This window comes from Callorhinus ursinus, unplaced genomic scaffold, assembly GCF_003265705.2.
Source record: "Callorhinus ursinus isolate GAN/ISIS: 27379988/994484 unplaced genomic scaffold, GSC_fseal_2.0 scaffold9, whole genome shotgun sequence".
NCBI classification, from domain to species: Eukaryota; Metazoa; Chordata; class Mammalia; order Carnivora; family Otariidae; genus Callorhinus; species Callorhinus ursinus.
In genome coordinates this window covers 29,272,102-29,292,563 of record NW_027397071.1, presented here as the reverse complement: position 1 = coordinate 29,292,563, position 20,462 = coordinate 29,272,102, and the positions used below count along the sequence as shown (strand labels likewise).

The following is a 20,462-nucleotide window of genomic DNA, read 5'->3' as shown; positions in this document are numbered from 1 at the left end:
GCGCGCCCCGCGACTGAGTCGCGGCGATCCAGGAGGGGTCGCTGTTCCCGCCGCAACCTCTGAAAAGGCTCCACCCCGCGGCCGGCGCCGGCTTCCTCCGTTCGAGACCCCGCCCCACACGGCGGATTACCAATTGGTCAGTGGCCGGCACGCCCACCGCCGCTACTGCCGATGCTAACGCCCCACTCCCGGCGAAGCAGGCCCTGCGTCTCGGCCGCCGCCTCCGCCCGGGCGCGTGGCCCGCCCCGAGGCGCTCGTTCTCTCCCTTCGCCCCACCCTCTCGCTTCCCCCTCACGGAAACGACAGCTGCGGCGGCGGAGCTGGCGCCGCCTCCCTCCACCTACCACGTCTGCCCCCGCCACTCTCGCTCGGCGCCCCAGCCCGGCCGCGGCGCCTCCCCGCTAGGTCAGCCGGCAGCTCCGCCCGGCTGCCGCCCAGGATGAACATCATGGACTTCAACGTGAAGAAGCTGGCGGCCGACGCGGGAACCTTCCTCAGTCGTGCAGTGCAGGTACCGCGGTGGGGGGTTGGGGCGGAGGGCCGGCGACCCCCGAGAGGGCCAAGGAGGGGCCGCCCGAGGCGGCGGCGCTCTCCGCACCCGGCCTCACGGACTGGCTGGCAGGCCTGAGGCCGGAGGCCTGGCTGATGGGCGCGGCCTGGTGCCCCTCCGGGTCCGGCGGCCGTTTTCTGCCCACCTCCCGTTCAACCGCCGCTTCACCGGAAGCGAGTCGGGGTGGGGACGCTGCCGGGATTTTCCCCGGCCCCTGAAGAACATCTAGAGTTCGGCCCCGGGCCGAGACACAGCACCGCTCGCCTTTCTGGCCCCACGACGACGGTGCTGGTGTGGCCGCCCTCCCGGGGCGGGCGAGGGCCCTGAGAGTCCCGCGCGGTAACCGAGAGACAGACCTTTCTTGCACCACCCCCACCCTTTCCTTTCGTCTCCCTCACTCTCCCCGCGGAGTCCAAGAAGGAAGTTTCCTTTTCCTGCCTCTGAACCCAAAGAGCTGCCAACACAGTTCCTTCCAGCCCTCTCTCTCTCTCCCTGAAAGGACGGTCGCTGGGCTTAGGCAGTCCGCGGCTGAAATGCAGATCACCAGTTGGCGTCCTTACTCCGCCAAGGCCTTGGGAAGCCTGGAGTTTGGGGGTTCCCACTCATTCTCAAAATGGGAAGCACCGGCAGTAGGGCTTGGAGAGGGGGGAGGGGAAGACCGGTGTTTTGCCTGTTGTCAGAGTTTTGTGTTTCAAATACACTTTTAAGGGGGAAATTTAGCTATCTCGCGGCATTCCACAAAGAAGTATCAGTCTGGGGAACTTGGACAGTTTTCCACAATCATCACCCACATTATGCCAACTAAGTTAAATCTATGAACAGATGTAAATTTCACCACAACATGAGTTATAAACAATCTGGTGTTAATGGCATAGTCACAGTAACAACATTCTCTTTTGTAAAGAGAAAACTAAAATAGTTTTCTAATATGCATACCAAACTGATACTGAAATGTAAATCAATTGTCCTGCCTTTATTACTATACTTGTCTCCTTTACCGCAATTTTATTGGTATAGTTGATCTTACATTGCACTGCTCTTGGCAAAAGAATGGTAGAACTAGAGCAAGGTAATAGCTGCCTAAATTGTGAAAAAACCGTCAAACATTTGCAAGGCATTTGACAGATTACCTACTATCCTTTCTGTAATTTTGCCAGATAGATATTATTAACTCTCTTTTATATATAAGTAGCCTTAGAGAGGTTAAGAAACTTGATTAACTTGCATGGCTAGTAAATAGCCAAGTGCTGTCTGATCTACTACTCATTGGAAGCTGCTTCTCTTTTCCAGGGTAGGCATTGTAGATATAGAATAACAGAATGTTACAGGCTAGAGAGACTTTAAAGATCATCTAGTATTACAATCTGAGCATTTCAGCAATACTTAAGCAGATAGCACTTAAGGCATGGGAAATTCCATCTAGGTCTTGATTTCTCAGTTCCATAATCTGCATAGTGAGTAGTAAGCTAGCTGCCTTAACCCTCATCTCCCCATTCTCCATGAAAATATAAGCTATATTATAAAGACATTGAGCTGTATGGTTAAAATAATTTCTTGATTTAAATTAACCTACTTTTAATAGCTCAAAGATGGGGAGCAAGAAGAATGAGTGCTTGAAGGTCTGAAATGAATTTGATTTGTGAGACTTAATGTTAACTGAAAAGAGGCCTTTGGTGTTTTATTGCTGATTCCCAGTGATTTTGTTTGCTGAGTGGAGATTTGACATTATAATGACACTTTTAAAGACAGGTATGTTTTCAGGTACATAATCCACAGTGCTTAAATAGGGCAGACACATGTACTAGAATTTGGTCTAAATTGTCAATAGACTTGATATAAAAAATCCAGCAAAGCTCTCAAAAGAGTACCCTAGATGAATTTTAATTACTCATTGTTTCAGATTCATTAGTTTTTAAAGTCTGTCCTAATCTCTTGAGCTATCAAATAATTTTCAGTATTAAATACTTTCATGCCTATCGATGTCTGCCTTACACTGTTTTGGACACTGGTGATACAGCAGTGAATAAGTTAACAAAACATCTGCCCACCTGGAGCTTAGAATCTAACAGTAAATACATCAGGTGATGGAGAAAAAGGCCAGAGGTGATAAGTTAATGGCGGGGGTGGCAGTTTTTGCCATGTTGTGTAGACATAATGATCATAGCAAGCCTTTCCAATAGGATCACATTCCAAAAGACCTCAAGAAAGTGACAGTTCCAGTTTTTTAGAGGAAAAGCAATTTAGGCAGAAGGAACAAGTGCAAAGACTGAGGTTCTCGGGTACTAAGGACATCAGTTAGGGAGCTGTAGCCATAGGATAGGCAAAAAGTGACATAACTTAGGTGAAAGTGATAGCAGGGAAGGTTCAGAATCTATTCAGTATTGCTTCTCAGATTGACTCTAGGGTAGGAAGGAGGAAAGATGAGTTACAGATGGCTATAAGGTTTTGGCTTGAGCCATTTACTGAAGAAGGGAAAAATTTCAGGAGGAACAGACTTCAGTATGTCTTTTTATATTAAGTCTGTATCTGTTAGAAATAGATTCTGAAATATTTATGTATAAACTATATCATGCCTGAGGATTGCTTTAAAATATTCCAGAAGAGAGAAAAGGGGAGTAGTTGAAACATTGATGGAATGTTGACAGTTACGAAGCTGAGTTTCAGTATACTATTATACTTCTGAATGTTTGACATTTTGCACAGTACTGTTGTTTTGTTTTTATTATTATTATGTAAGGAAAAAAATAATTCCAAAATGTAACACGTGAAATTTGGAATGTTGTGTGGTAATTTTCAACAAAAACATTGCTTTGTCATTTTAGTATTTAGTCAATAACTGAATTTCCAGTCTAAATTGTGTTGACATCAGTACAGTGTCAAGTGCCAAGTTTCATGCTAAGAATAGGGTAAGAGCTATGCCAGTTACTCATAAGCAATAAGAACAGTAGGAATGGAATTTAGCTTTCACATTTCTAAATAATAATTTCTATTCAAATCAAATTATACCTTAAGGAACAGGCCATTCTTTGGGTGGCCAACTGCCATATCTTTTTTCATTTTACTTAAAAATTTTTAGGTTAACAAGTAAACATTCCCTGTTTTAAATACAAATGGGTTTCATCATTCTATTCTCACTCATAAAATCTGTTTATATGCCTTACAACTTTGAAACAATGTTGAGGTAAAAATGTATAATGAATAGATATATTCATTCCTTAACAGTCTGTTTGGGTGCTTTTGTTATTAACTCCCTCAAAGTAATAGAATACAAAAGCATCAGGTACTTTGTCCTCCATAAATTGTTACTTTATTAGTGTCTTAAAAGCCATTTATTTTTAGTATCTGTCTTTTTGGTCCAGACTTCTTAGTTGAGCATTACATACCCCTTTCCAGCCTTGTTTTTTCTCTCACTCATATTTAAACACTGTATTCCTATCAAATTATTTTTTAATTTCCAAAATACCTTGTACTTTTCTAACTCTAGACTTTTTGTTCATACAGTTAAACTCATCATGAATGTCCTCTACCCCCTCCCTCTTTGTGTAGTCTTTCCTTTCCTCAAGATAAAACTTAAAAGTCCATCTCAGACCACAAGAGCTTGATGTGAACTCCTGTGGCATTTTTCAATTCTGTATGATCATGTGGCATTTTTCTTCAAATAAACTGTTATGTAAGGTCCCTCGGAGCTATAAAATTCTGTTTCTCTATGGCTTTCCCATGTTTATTAAGTTTGTATATACTCTGTTTCTTATTCCCCTCTCACAGTATCCGACAGTGTTCTTTTAAATTTTTTATATCATTTCAACCAGGCAGGGTATCCATATGCAAAGTTTACTCTTTGAATCATTTAGCATGTTAAATAATTTTGTTCTTTTTATTAGTATTTTTTGTAACATTGTATCTGCTGAACTTGAAGTTGACTAATGCCAGTCTAAAATATTAAACTGTTTAATTCAATCTGTATTTATTGAGTACCTCCTAGGTGCTTGGCACTGAAGTACAAAGATGAATGAGACTTAGTTGCTGCCCTCAAAGACTTCATAGTCTAGCCCCATTTTGTCATAATTACTTTTTCTTTGTAGTAAATATCCATTTTTTGAAGTACTATTCTGTTACTTCATTTGATAAATGTTTCAAGTGGACACATTTTTACTTCAGAATTGATATTGAAGCAAAACTTTGCTCACCATCTTTAAAATAAGAACATATACTTTCCAAAACGAAATTTCAACTTTAATTACTTAGGAGTTTCATTTTAATTTTAACATTTCCTTTGAACCTAACTACTACATAGTTATACTATGGACTTCATGAATGCCAACTGTTTTCTGAGGGGGGAAAAAGTCTTTAAAATTTAGTTGCAAGCTTGGCTTTCATCTCTGATTTAATTTAGCAAACAATGGTGTGTCTAACCTGGAGAGGTAAAGATGAATATGATGCTGCCCTCAGCTAACTCCTGTTAGATCCTATCTGGATGGAATTCCAACTTGGCCAAACATTGGTCCAAGCCCTTTTGAAATCCTGTTTCCTTTATGGAATTTAAACCGTAACAACTTCACCATGTCTCTCAAATTCTAATAAACAAAACATGTCACATTCAAAGTCCATACATTTTCTCATTATGTAAAAACTTTGCATATTTACTGTTACCCAAAACTTCATATCCTTTGGTGTTATTGGTTTTTAATTTAGTAAACTACTAGATAGAAGATGGTTTGTTAACCTGATGTTAAAATAGTCATCTATGAGCTTAGAACAGTAGTTCTCAGTCTTAGCTGCACTTAAAGTTACCTGAGGAACCGTTACAGGCTACACCCCAGTCTAGTTAAAATAGAGTCTTTGGGGTTGGATTTGGCATCATTGTTTTTGAAAACTCCCCAGGTAATTCCAAAGAGCAGCCAAAATTGAGAATAAGTTGAGAAGTATCTACTTTACAGTTTACTAACACATTATAATCAGAATTTGTGTTATACATTTTTCCCCCAGGAAGTTTAGATAACTTTTAAAATATTATCTCACCCAAAGAATTGATGATGAGAGTTCATAGTAAATAGATGTCTTTCATCACAAAGCCTTTTTATTTGTTGTCCTTTTCTCTTTGTGGTAAAGCATGGTATAGAATCCAGGCTCCATGTTTTATACTGTAGGCTATATGCCTATCCTGTAATAAAGAAAAGATCACAGTGCCTGGCATAATGTGGCTGACTCAAAGACAGTCCTTTCCTTAAAGCAGCGTTTAGAGAAAATATATAAAGAGAGGGGATTAAGCTTTCTGTTCTCATGTCATTTTACTGTATTACTAAGGAAATAATTATGAAAGAACTGTACATCAAATTATGTCGTGGAGAACATTGGATTTGGATTTCTGTGACATATTCTGACTTTCATTGTAGGTTGTTTTCACAAAGATTTTTATTAAAACTACTAAACATTAATTAAAATGCTTAAAATCAACTATAGTTTTTAACAGCTCTTAGGAGACTACAAACAGTAATGATTTTGGACTTAAATATGTTGAAAACTAAAAGTTTTAAGAGTAAAATTTTAAATTTTTGGTATTTAAGAGAAGGATTTTTAATTTTTTTTAAAGAAAGAAAAGGTCTTTTGTCTTTCTCAGAAGCATACCATTATTATCATTTTATGTTTCTTAAGATCATAAAATCCTTGATGGCAAGAACCATGTCATGTGCTGCTTCTACATCTCACATGTAATAGAAGAAAATATATACCCCATAAGTATTTTGATTAACAATTGAAACCTAAATTTAGTTGATATAACTCATCATATTCTATAATAGATGCTTTGTTAAAATGTATTAGAGAAAAATGTATGTATTAAATGGTACTGTATTGTTAACTTATAATATGTCATACCTTCTGATTAGTGATGGAAAAAAAATCCTTAAACCCCACAATAAAATCATGGGAGATACTATGTCTTTTACAGTTATGTATTTAATAAAATTTAAATGTGTAATTTCGACTTAAATATATGATAACGTTAGCAGTGTTTTTTTGTACCCCCAACCTTTTTTGTTCATTCCAGATAGGACTAAAGTTACCCTTAATTTGATAATTACTGAATACATGTAGGAAGCTGAGGTGGGCTATAAGATCCATCTGACCAGAGTGCTACGAACAAAGACACAGGGGCAAGGAAGAACTGAAATATATTTGTATAATGGTAATAGAAAATGTTAATTTCTTGAAATCAGCAAGTATTTACTGGAAGTCTTATAGTGTAATGAGACTATGATTGAATAAACATGTGAAATTGAAACATGACACTAATACCTTAGGCAAAATGTTCATCAATAAAGTTTTGATTCTTACCTACATATTATAAAGGGGGTTTTTTGGAGTGTTTGATATAAAATGCACAGCTTAGTCTATGGCATTTTCTAATTTATACTATGCCCTGACACTGTTAAAAATACAGAAGTTTAAAAAAAGTTCTTATAAATCATCTTATTGAGAAAAGAAAACGTTAAAAACAAAAGATAAAACAAGACCATATATAACATACTGCACAGAGTTAGGTAGAGTAAAAGAATAGCAACTGTTTTTACTCTCAGAAAATGCAAGTAAATATCAGACTTTATTACTGGTACTTAATACACTGCTCACGTGGGCTTTCCTACAGAACTGCTGTTTTCTAAAGTGGTTTTTTATAATCAGACTTTATCTCACTCATTCTTAAGCATTCTTTATATTTTTGGGTTTTGTTTTTTGCCCTTCTGAACTAAAATACTAAAAACCTCCTTATAGTGTTTATGGGATCTTACATAAGTCAGTTTATTTTATTTCTTGCTCAGACTCCTAAAAAATGACATGTTGCAAATACTGAGCTTGGCACTGTTACACTTTCACACTCTGTCTTTTCACTAAAAAGCAAAGTATTTAATGAAAGATACTATAAGGTAGTATAATGAGAGTCATAGAGAAAATAATTAAATAATTAAGCAAACGGGCCTTCTCCTGACCTGAAGTTTTCCAATAATTAACTTTCTAGTTAACTTTCTGAAATATTGGAGAAAACTTGCCCTGAAACCTAACTTGTGTTAGATAAACTTACTGATAAACTACTATTTATAAGTTGCTATTTATAAACATTTTTAAGTAATTTCTAGCCCATACCTCTAATTCCAATGTTTCTAAAACATCTTAAAGTTGTTTTTTTAATTTTTTTATTAACATGTATTATTTGTTTCAGGGGTACAGGTCTGTGATTCATCAGTCTTATACCAATTCACAGCGCTCACCGTAGTACATACCCTCCCCAGTGTCCATCACCCAGCCACTGTTAGATAAAGTTTAACATGATTTTATGTCCTGAAGAAAATAGGCCTGTAAGTTTATATTGTTTAGATAATAGTTTTCATTTAGCTCTCCTGTAACAGCAGCCATGTCTTCTAGTTCTTAGCAGAGTGCCTTGCACAAAAACTGACCTACCAAATACAGATTTTTAAATTATGAGTCTATGGATTATTGTTTTAATCTGTTCTTGGTTGTTAAATATAAGGACTTCTATAAAAAATTAACATGTGTAAAAGTGGTGCTAATGAATCTTCTAGAAATGAAACTGGAAGATAAATCATCAGAGGACTCTCTACCCTTCCCTTAGAATCCCTCATTTCTTATCATTCGTTCTCAGGTCAATTGTTACCTGCTCAGAGAAGCTGTTTCTCTAACCACGCGCATCTCACACTCAAACTCCTCTTCCCCCCCCTTCCAGGCCCAGGTTGCATATCCCTGTCCCCTTGAAGCCTTCCCTGATTCTCCTGTTTTCCCCTCTCCCTGCAGATTAAATTCTTCCTTCCTCCGTACTCAAATTCATTAATTCATTCAGTTAAATGTTCAGTCACTCAAGAAATAATAGGACCCCTATTCAGTCCTCTGTCCACTGTCTTTTTATCTTTATTATCCTTATTATCAAATTACTCTTTGTTGTCTGCCCCATTAAAATGGGAGCTTCCTAAGAGTAGAAACCTGTTTTTTCTGGCTGCTGAAACCCTTGTGCTTAGAATAGTGCCTGGCATATATGAAGGTGCTTAATAAATATTTGTTCAAGGAGTGAATCAAATAAACAAATACTCTTCATATAAGTAGAGCTCAGATAAACAAACAAATATACTTTCTTATTAAGGTGCTAAGTTAAGAATTTTTCTCTCCTGGTAGATCATCCTGTATAGGTGATGTTCACCTGGGTATATTCCCCCTTTTCTTTCCCTTCTGTTGGTTGCTTTACCTAAGAGAGAATCTAGTTAACCATTAGAGGTAGACTTTGAACATGTGAAATTCTAACCTATCCTTCTGTAGAGATCCATAGCCTCAAATCTTCAGGGATCTGTAGAGAATACCACAGTTCTCTCTTAAAAGTGAAATTGCAGTAGTTACCCAACTGACCTTGGCATCAGGGTTTTGATCTTTTGCCCAATGCATCTCCTATTCCCATCCTCATTTACAGTACACTGCAAGACTGTGGGCTTAGGCAATAGCTTTGGAAGTGCTATTCCCCATTCCACCGACTGGGTGAGGGCTTGGCTACAGGCCAGTCTCAAAAAGACCTAAGGCCTTACAAAAGCTATTGAAGCATTTATTTCTAGCCCCTGAGCAACACCTTCAATGAGGGGTTGTAACCAGACTCTAAGAATAACATTCTAGAGGACTTTTTAGCTAAAATTGTTAGCTGATAATCAACAGAAAGTATTAGACCAATAAGAAGGATGCTAAAAGAAACAGATAATAAAACTCAGAAAAATGGAGCAGCAGAAGATATTTTAAAGAAATGAAAGGGAAGAAAAAAGCAAGGTAAACGTTATATTCTGTTAGCCAGAAATGGGTCATGACTAATGAGTATAGAATTAGTGCTAGTGATATGCCTCTGTTATGATGGGAGAAAGCCACATATTCTAGAGGAAAAATATACATGATAAACAGCCTGAGTCATCACTTCTAGTATTTAAAAGTGTTCAAAAGTCTCCATAAAATCTACATGGAAATCTTTTTACCTCTTTGTTCTTGTATGGGCAATGCTGCCTTTCCTGAAAAACCAACACACTTAAGGTCATAAAAATTGTTACACTGAGTATATTTAACTACATATTATGATCTTTAAAAAACGCTCCTCCATAGTAGGAATAGTATATGTTCCAAAAGTTGGTCTGTAAATCAATTGTGGAACATATCCTGAAGAAACAAATGACGGTTTCCCAGAACATCCCATAAAAGCCTATCTAACTAGGTGTGATTAAAGTGCCATTAATACAAAGCCACATTAAACATAAGCGGCCCTTTTTAAATTCAAAATAATAATTACCAGGCACTGAACAAAGTGATTTACATACATACTCTTAATTAATTCTCAAAGCACTGTATGTTATGTATCGTCTCCCTTTAATGATAGAAGATACCTAAGAAAAAAATATTCAGAAGCCTGTTCAGGTCACAGAATTAAGCAGTACAGTAAGGATTTGAATTCAGCACCAACTGACTCAAAGTTCTTACTCCTTACCACTATACTATCCTACCTTTAGATGTAAGAAATATTTATATACTTTATATACCAGGCAGTATATAGATTCTCTGCAGAGTTCACTCCATCTTAGCAGAACTAAGGATATAACCTTAAGAGAAGGTCAGCATGGGGCACCTGGGTGGCTCAGTCAGTTAAGCGACTGCCTTCAGCTCAGGTCATGATCCTGGAGTCCCAGGATCGAGTCCCATGTCAGCCTTCCTGCTCAGCAGGGAGTCTGCTTCTCCCTCTGACCCTTCCCCCTCTCATGTGTGCTCTCTCTCTCTCTCTCTCTCTCTCTCATTCTCCCTCTCTCAAATAAATAAATAAAATCTTTAAAAAAAGAGAGAAGGTCAGCATAAGTGCCACAAAAGAGGTATGGATAAATTGCCATAGGGGCAAAAACATTCAAGGCAATGGTTCACAATTATTTGTATGTTCGGGATTGTCTGGGTTTGAGTTTTTTAATTATTGATATAGGTTCCTAAAATGTATTTGAGGTATATTTAATTTTTTTTATAATTAATAACAGTTCACAGAAGAAAAGCTTGGCCAGGCGGAGAAGACAGAACTGGATGCTCACTTGGAGAACCTTCTTAGCAAAGCTGAATGTACCAAAATATGGACAGAAAAAATAATGAAACAAACTGAAGTGTTATTGCAGCCAAATCCAAGTAAGAAACTTTTTACCTTTGTCTACCTTATCGACTAATCTGATTAAAAGATACCATTAGTAGTGTTTTTTTGATGTAAAAAAAAAAGGTTTTGATGGCTACTGGAAAAGTTTTTGGTTTGTGGCTTTCAGGTGTATGTGTGTGCGCGCGCGCTTTTGGTGAAGAAGAGGGTGATAAACACTTCTTTGTGTACCCTCTAACAAATTGACTAATTGTGTTTTCCATGCCTTTGTAGAATCCTTTTGAAAATTTCAGGGAATGAATTTTGTTTTTGAGAGAGAGAAAGAGAACATAGGAGTGCCCCCTCCTCCCGACTCCTTGAGGGTGAGGGAGAGAGAGAATCCTAAGCTCAGGTGGAACCCAACGTGGGGCTCGATCTCACAAAACTGAGATCATGACCTGAGCCAAAGTCAAGAGTCAGCACGTAATGGGCTGAGCCAGCCAGGCGCCCCAAGAGTAGCTTTTAATTTTAAGAGTTAGGAAGGGCTGTGAAAATAAATTAATCTTCCTTTTCATATGGAGGAGAATTGTCCCCAAATAATTAAGGGAAAATTCTATGGAAACTTTACATAGTTACCAATTATTTATGTTTATGTTGTTTGATATTTTTACATAAATTATTCCATTTGATTTTTAGACAACTGTAAGGCTTTTCAGATCACCCATCTCAGTAATTTATCAAATAAGGTGCACAATTGTTTATTAATTGCAAATCACAAGTTAACATTTTATACAGTGTAGAATAGCTAATGAGAAGTGGAAATTGAACTAGAATCTGGTGCATCAACACCCCGTCTTTTCACCCTGAGCTTTACACATCAAAACTGAAGAACAAAGGCAGCAGCAAATGCTTTCCTTCCCATTTTCCCCAGTGTTGTGACCATGTTGTGAAATGCCATAAGCTCACTTTTAGATACTAAAGTTCCAAGCTTTAAATTTTGTTGGTATTCTGTGAGCCTGAAGCACTATACAAAACATTAGTAATTGTGTACCATCATGGTAACCTTTTGAAATAGGCCTTTTACACTTTGAGTGAGGCCTGTTGTCTTTGGGCACCATGTGGTATTTCTTACTCATTTAAGACTACTTCAATTATATACCAGGGCACCTTAAAAAAGTAGTAGACATTTTTCCTTATGATCCTTGTTCTATCCAGAGTTCTTCACATAAGTAGTCTGTTCTACATGTTTTTCTGAATGGCAAACTCATACACAACTGATAAACAGGAATTTCATTAGTAAAGTTACGATGACTCATATAATACAATTTTAATTAGTGTTTTAAGTCTAAAGTAGTAAACAAAATTGGATTTTTTTGTTTGTGCTCTGATTATAAAGTTACATAGATTATGAGTGGCCCCGCCCAAACCTCTTCTTCCTGTAAGCCCTGTAATTTTTACGGTATGATTTTCCAGAACCTAGGGTTTTTCAAAAATATATATTGCATTATAGCAGTATTGCCCATATATTCTTTTAAGATTTTATTACGGTCCTTTGCTGCCCTATTGAAATGAACATTTACTTAAAGTATGCCAAATGTTTTATTAACTGAACAAAGTCAACATAGGATTCAACTTTAAACTTTTGACCAAATAGGTAGAAATGCACCAAAGCTAAGAATCACTCTCATAGTCAGAAAATGAAATTCTGAAATGTAATTAATATCTTTTAAATGGTTATGTTTTGAACTGACTCATTTTGGTTTGAACTAATTTAAAGGTTTTAAAAGTCCTGCTTAAAAACTTCTGATGCTGCTCCAGAGTCTACCACATAAACGAGTATTATTCCAGTAGCCTATTTTATGTATTATAATTAATGCTTATGCTGACTCCTCAAGTGTTTCTGTTACTGGTGCAGTTCACTTTTTAAGTTTCCAGTGCACTGTGTAAAACTTCCACTTGTAGAGTAATTATCTGAGATGCTTAGAAGGAACCTTTTTTTTTTTAGCTTCTCTTTAGACTATACATTTGATTTATAGTTAATCATTATTCCTGGAAACTGATCTTTTTCTCATTTGTCTCTCACATACCTATTAGGCAGCTGTGTAAGTGTGAATATTTTGTATATTGCACTAACCAAGCATTTATTCAGATTTTACTGATTATTTTTTCCTTTCCATGCATACTAGCATTCTACTGTTTCTTTTAACCTGTCTCATATTTTAACGAAATCTTTTGAGTGAATACATGCTGAGAGATATCTATATATCTTGTATTTTAAACAAAATTAAATAAAATTAAGCCAAGACATCATATTGCTGATCTCTCTCTGTGACTGGTCCAAACCAAGGTGGTTCTATTCCTTAATTTCCATGCCTATATTTAGACTCTAGGAAGGCGAGAGACCATGTGAGCACGCAAAAGTATGATAAAGGGGGGCGCCTGAGTGGCTCAGTCGTTAAGCATCTGCCTTCAGCTCAGGTCATGATTCCAGGGTCCTGGGATCAAGCCCCGCATTGGGCTCCCTGATCTGTGGGAAGCCTGCTTCTCCCTCTCCCACTCCCCCTGCTTATGTTCCCTCTCTCGCTGTGTCTCTCTGTCAAATAAATAAAATCTTAAAAAAAAAAAAATGTATGATAAAGGTATTAAAAGTATGTGACTCTTTGGTTCTAATAGGTACTTTATATCCATTTTTTCATAGCTGGAAATCCCTGGTTTTGAAATTGAAATGAACATATATTCAAGGTTAAGAATCAGACTTATGAATGGGGCAAAGGCAATGTCATTATATACTAAGTGAATACCAGTGCTTTTAGAATCTCAGAATAATCGTCATATGATAGTTTCACTTTAAGTAAATATTTTTGTGCCAAAATATTTTATCAGATTTCTAAAGTATAAGTTTCATAGAGCTATATAATAATGTAACATAAAATTTAATAATTATGTATTAAGATATGTACTTAAAAGCAATGCTAACTTCATCTTATTTTACAGGATGATAAATGGGTAGTAGGGGAAAAAACAATTTTTTAAATAGTTTTGCTTTTTTGAAATCATTGATAATTTTAAACCTTTCTCCTAGATGCCAGGATAGAAGAATTTGTTTATGAGAAACTGGATAGAAAAGCTCCAAGTCGTATAAACAACCCAGAACTTTTGGGACAATATATGATTGATGCAGGGACTGAGTTTGGCCCAGGAACAGCTTATGGTAAGCAAAACGCAAAAAGATCTGCTAAAAACCAGCTTTACTTTTAGATTTTTACTACTTAGAGACATCATTAACATCTACCTAATATTAGTAGAATCAATTTTAACTTCAAATTTTTTATGTTTAAGTTTTGGATAAAGTAAGAAATAGAGATGACCAGTAAATATGAACAGTTCAACTTAATATATTTATATATTCTGAGAATTCACATTTATCATTGTAGATCTAAAAGTTAAGTGAATTCACTTGTACTCCCATTGAATCTTGCAACCTCTGTTATAGTACTTCTTTTGATATATTGCAATTTTTGTTTACATGTCTCCCCTAGATGATTTTTTTTAAGCTTTCTTGAGGGCTTATTTATTTTTGTAATAAAATGCCTGGCACATAGTGTTTGAACACACCACTAATGCTTTCATCACACAATAATGTCAGTACCACAAAAATGTTAACAATGGTTATCTTTGGATTACATTTCATTCTATTTTCCTCAGATCAAATTTTCTATAATCATGTTTTATAGTTATGCCAGCTTTTTTAGTTGCTATACTCACTTTTTCAGTGTATAATTCTGAAGCTCATTATCCCTCAAATCTAATTTTCTCAGAATATAAGACTATTTCAGATTTCTATAGCTTCTTTTCCTATTGTTCATGGCAAATAATTCTCTTTATTAAGACTTCTGCAGGTTGGTCCTTATGTGACTATGAAATGTAGGTAAATTAAATGATTTTCTGTGTATAGTACTGATTTATAAAATAGTTCATAAATTCTGGAACAAAACGAACTTAAAGTTTTGTTGTTGTTTTTTAAGATTTTATTAATTTATTTTACAGAGACACAGCAAGAGAGGGAACACAAGCAGGGGGAGTGGGAGAGGGAGAAGCAGGCTTCCCACCGAGCAGGGAGCCCAATGCGGGACTCGATCCCAGGATCCTGGGATCATGACCTGAACCAAAGGCAGATGCTTAACGCCTCAGCCACCCAGGCACCCCTGAACTTAAAGTTTTAATAGTCACCTTTACGTCAGAAGGAAATAACCTAAATACTGTATAATGAATGGCATTAATCCATTGACTGTTAGATGTACAACTGAAACTTTTACGTTGTGGTCTTCAAAAGGTACTTCTTTGAGAAGTCTGAAAATGATTAAAATTTCTGTAGTTTTATTTCTAAATTTTAACTATTAATTTTAGAAAAATTTTACACATTAAACAGATTTTTTGTGCCTGCTTGTGCCAGAAGCAGTTAGATGCTGGAGGTCATAAAGGTACATGAAGGACACCTAGCCCTTTCCTTCACCAAGCTGAAGGCCTAGTGGGGCACGAACATTCAAAAGCCTTCTAAATTTTTTCCTTTTTTAATATGCTTAATCTGCTTTCACCTGTAGTAACTCTATTGACTGTACCTTGATTATTGGAATTGGGCTTTGTGAATCTATTTAATTATAATTGATAATAACTAACAGTTGAGTATTTCAGGCATTGGGCTAAACACTACACAATAAATATATTATTTCCATAAGTCTTCACTTACGGTCTACTTATAATATAAATTCTATTATCTCCATTTTGAAGACAAGGAAACTGAGTCTTAGAGAGATTATATAATTCACCTATGATCATATAGCTAGTAACTCAAAGAGAGATCTGTATCCAGACATGGAGCTCTTAACGACTATGTTATATTATCTTCCTTGCCAGTCAAATCTAGTCTCATCCTAACATGAGGATTTAAGATCCACAGAATTGAAGCTTCTTAGAGGTAGAACTCGAAGTAGAACCTTTCTTTTTGCTCTATTTTCCACTGAGCTTGTCCTATTTAAACATTAAGGTATATGTGTTGCAAAACATGGATTTTTCTTTAACTTAAGATAGAAATATACAATATTATTTAAAGATATTTGAGGCCCATGCATAATATAGAAATAGTAGACAAATTTTGTCTTGATCTACTTATGAAAATATTTTAAGCATTATGCTTTTCTAAACATATCTCCACTGTTTGAGCTGTGATCATAAATACTTTTTAGTGTATTTATCCTCTTTTGTTGCATTGGTTGAATTGGTACAATTAACTGTGATATGATAAGGACTTCTTGAACCTCTGTCATTTTCATTTAGATATTTATAATCTTAAATTTACTTTTAAAATAAAACTGACAGCTAATTCTCTTTGATTTTTTAAGTAAGCAAGTGACAACTAACTTTAAAGCAGATCAGATTGCTGATTTTATTTTCTGACATTACCAGAAAATGGTAAAAAAAAAAAACACTTTTTTCCTTTGCAGGTAATGCCCTTATTAAATGTGGAGAAACACAAAAACGAATTGGAACAGCAGACAGAGAGCTGATTCAAACATCAGCTTTAAATTTTCTCACTCCTTTAAGAAACTTTATAGAAGGAGATTACAAAACAATTGCTGTGAGTTGGAAAATGTTCCCTTTTTTTTAGTAAAATAATTTATATAATTACACTTTTTAATTAATAATTTGCCCTCTTACTGACTGTGTAGATGTAGCAGATTAGAAAATTTAAATAATCTAGCTAGGTACATATTCAGCAGAACACAGAGCTACCAAAATAAAGAACTATTGAAGATATATACTCCATTTTTGTATCCCTGCAGTGTGATCGAGATTACATCAATTGTTGTTCATTACCAGCACTAAAATTTGTAGAGAAATTCCTTGAATGATTATAAAAATATGGCACAAAATACCTCCATAGTATAGCCGTGTTAGCTATTCATTTAAACTGGGAGCCAAAAACCTAATTACTGTATTTCTGGCTGTTCAACTTTCTGTTGTTTGCATCCCTAGAAGTCTTGTTATCTTCTCCTCACACAGCTGTATTTTATTGCTGAAGAAATAAATGTAACTTTCCCAAGCCTAATATTATTTTTTAGTTTTTTTTTTTTTTTAAGCAATGGAGAGTGAAGATCTAGGTGGATTTTTTTTGCCTAAGATTTTTGCAAGATTGTTCTTTATTGTAAATACTACTTTAAACTTTAATTTGCAGATTTCTTATTATAAAATATTCTAGAAACTCAGTATGTGTACAATGAATTTGTCTCTGGGTAAAAAGTATTTTGCCTGAGACAAAGGAAAAACCACCAAGTTGAAATACAATTTAAAAAATATTAGATTGTCAGTAGGATGAAATGTGACATATGAAATCTGAGAATTAATAAAGCAAGCAGTGAATTTTTATAAACTTACCTATTATGGTGAAGTTCCCATGAGGAATTCTGAGATACCATACTAATGTTTATTCATTATTCTATAAATTTGAAATTTCCTTTTGGAGTGATAGAGTTGCTTTCAGTGCTCTGGCACATTAAGTGAGGTTGCCCAGTCCTTGAGGTAGATCACTTGGGGTGTCAAGGAACTTTGACCTAGGCCCATACCTCCTTTACCATGGCACTTCCTAGATAATCTTTTTGAAACAGTTTATCAACCTGGGCATTACTGACATTTTAGGTAGAATAGTTCTTTGTTGTAGAAGCTATACTGCATTGTAGGATATTTAGCAGCATCCTGGTTTCTACCTAGTAACATCTCCCCACCCCCCAGTTGTGACAGCCAAGATGATAGAGCAAAACATTCCCTAGACAGCAAAACCGCAAAATATTAAAATATGCATTTCTTTGTTTCTGACATCACCTGCCATCTTTCCCAGATTTCCCCAGCATCTAGAATGTCTCCATTATTTTAAAATTGAAAATCATAAGAAAAAGGAGTCAAGTGTTACTTCATAGCCAGTTTTTAATCATTGATCTTTGTTTATCAGATGATTCATGTATTTAATGGAGAATGATACTTTAAATGTGTATGCTCTTACTGGATTTTAGCATCATTAGCCTTTATTTTTTTTCTTTTCTATTTTTATAGAAAGAAAGGAAGCTATTACAAAATAAAAGGCTGGATTTGGATGCTGCAAAAACCAGACTAAAAAAGGCAAAAGCTGCAGAAACTAGAGCTTCAGTAAGTAGTGTTTTTTTTTTTTCATAGAAAAAATCTTAGGTTGATAAATTTAAAATTTGTAAAATATTTTACTCCTATACCATGCAAGCTACAGTCTATTACTTAGAGTAGAATATGACTTTAGGGTATTGTTTTTGTGTTTAAACAAACTTACCAGAACTTAATGCATCCAAATCAGTGCAAAGTAGTCATATCAACAGGCAGTATTATTTCAGTGATACACCTGTTGCTAAAAAATAAAAATTATAAGAGCTTCTAAAGCTGTCATGTTCTTTAAATATCCTCAGTGATGATGGCAAATATCCTTTTGGAGATAGATAGGTTTATTATATTTGAAATAGAAAAACAGATAGTAATTAAGATGAGAATGAGTCAAGTTTGAGATTGCTGATGTGTGACCTAAAAATTAAAAATGACGCCTTTTCCACATGTTAGTCAAACTGACTAAAGGCGTCACCAAGAATAATTCCAAAACCATTCAAACAGTTGCAGCATGGACGCCCAGGTGACTATTTTGAAGGGGAGGAAGCCCATTTGGATACATAAGTTCTGGTATATTTTTCATAAAAACCTCAGAATAGTCTTCATTTTAAATGGAGTTGGTTAAATATTAAATATAGTAATTTAATGATTCATACACATGTATTTATAAGTTTCTTAAAAGGTTTTATTTATAAGCTTATTTAATCTATTATTTATACTTTTTATATTTCCATTCCAAAGATGGAAGACATTACTCAGTATAATATAAACAAGTCTGAATTTATTAGAGGAGGCTAACAGGTTAATTCTTAATTTATACTAAGGGATATGTTTTGTCAAGAAGCATGACATTCACCCTGCCTTCTGTTCCCAACTCACTACCACTGTCATCCTCAAGAATCATTGCCTTAAGGAACATAGGCCACAGTGCTGGTGGAAGACAACTGTGGCTCCCTTGTTTGGGGAAAGAAGAGGTTGAGACTTGTTTTATAGTGAAATTTAAAACTGGTAAAGTTGGTATTAAACAGTGATGTCTTGTGAAAGTACCCGGACGCTTTATATGAGCAGAATAAATTTTTTCTAGAAATACTTTCTTCTAAACAGTTCCCCTTTTGGAGAGTCTGTATTAGTTACTGCTGGAGAAGAGCTTGCTTTGACAAGACATTAAATCCAAATTCTCTGGCTATTTCACCTCAGGATTTATCATGATGTCATCATCAAGAACACCCTAACTTCCCAAAACAGGCTTTTCACAGAATCAGAACTTCAAAATGAACACTGTAGGTGACAAGAGATTCTAAATTAGGATTAGTTTCTAGTTGCTAATAATAGATTTACGTGGTAAAATATAAATTGATTTTTTTTTTTAAGATTTTATTTATTTGACAGAAAGAGACACAGCAAGAGAGGGAACACAAGCAGGGGGAGTGGGAGAGGGAAAAGCAGACTCCCTGCTGAGCAGGGAGCCCGATGCAGGGCTCAATCCCAGGAGCCTGGGATCATGACCTGAGCTGAAGGCAGACGCTTAACAACTGAGCCGCCCAGGCGCCCCTGAATTGATTTTTAAGATACTAATTTCATAATCAGGAAAAAAAAATGTTAAGATAAATAAGGATCATTTGGAAATAAGTCAAAATCTCTTCATTCAAAATGCCTATATGCACCCAATAATGATTGTGGAATGAGAATACTGTCATCAAGTGTCAGTACAAAACTTTCTTTCACAAGCACTATTACAGAATAATGATAATCTTTTTTACCTGGAAAAGTTCCAGAAAACTTAGAGATTTAACACCATATAAGGTCCTTTGGTTATTCTAAATTATTTTACCATTGCTATTAAAATGTGTAAGAACTAAATATAATAGTAGACAAATTTTGAAAGATGTTTCCTTTTGATAATATCCAGAAAAGATCTTGACAGTTTTTCTGTGCTGAGTATTGTTGAGGACAGATTTTCTCCATGAGAATTTACATTTAGAATAAAAATGAAAAATTACAGAAATGATTTTATTGAACAATTTCATTTATACACAGCTTTTCTAGAATTTATATATTGCATAAAATGAAGTTAACTATAGCCAAATATTTAAAACATTAGTTTAGGTAGAAATTCACATTCCCTGATTGTAGTTGTGCTCTTTTCCCCTAGATAACCAACTCGTTTTTCTTCAAACTTTATAGCAGTAAGTCTGAAATACTTTAGAAGGGAGAAGTCCTCTTAGTTTATTATTCCATAAAGCCTTAAGGCATGCCTATTATTCTGTGATCTTTGGTGGGTTTGTTTTTTTTTTTTCCTGTATTTCTTTTCTGTTTTACTTGAAGAATACAGAAAAATAGAAACTACTAGGAGTTTGCGTTTGCTTTTTTTTCTTCTTTGACACATTTCCTCGTTCCTAGTTTACTCTAATCCCAGAATTTCTTTGAATTCACTTTATAAATTTCCATGGATTGTTTTGTGAGTAGTTATTTCTCTACAAGTAAGGTTTGGGACCTCTGCATATCAGCACTTTTTTTTTTTTTTTTTTGGTAATTCATTTACTTGTTTCTTGTTACCTCTTTTTAAAGTCTATATTTATTGAATGCTTATTTTGTACAAGGCGC

General features: G+C 35.7%; 1 protein-coding gene across 4 annotated transcripts in view; it reads left to right on the top strand.

The window, feature by feature from the left end:
- Positions 1–258: 258 nt before the first annotated feature.
- Positions 259–20,462, top strand: part of SH3GLB1 (SH3 domain containing GRB2 like, endophilin B1) — a 34,451-nt gene continuing 14,247 nt past the window's right edge. For all 4 annotated transcript variants that reach the window (XM_025872123.2, XM_025872122.2, XM_025872121.2 and 1 more), the window contains exons 1-5: positions 259–511; positions 10,597–10,738; positions 13,762–13,890; positions 16,181–16,314; positions 17,784–17,876. In XM_025872123.2, coding sequence (XP_025727908.1) covers positions 440–511; positions 10,597–10,738; positions 13,762–13,890; positions 16,181–16,314; positions 17,784–17,876 — 570 coding nt within the window. In that variant the 5' untranslated portion in view covers positions 259–439. The remainder of the gene's footprint in view (positions 512–10,596; positions 10,739–13,761; positions 13,891–16,180; positions 16,315–17,783; positions 17,877–20,462) is intronic.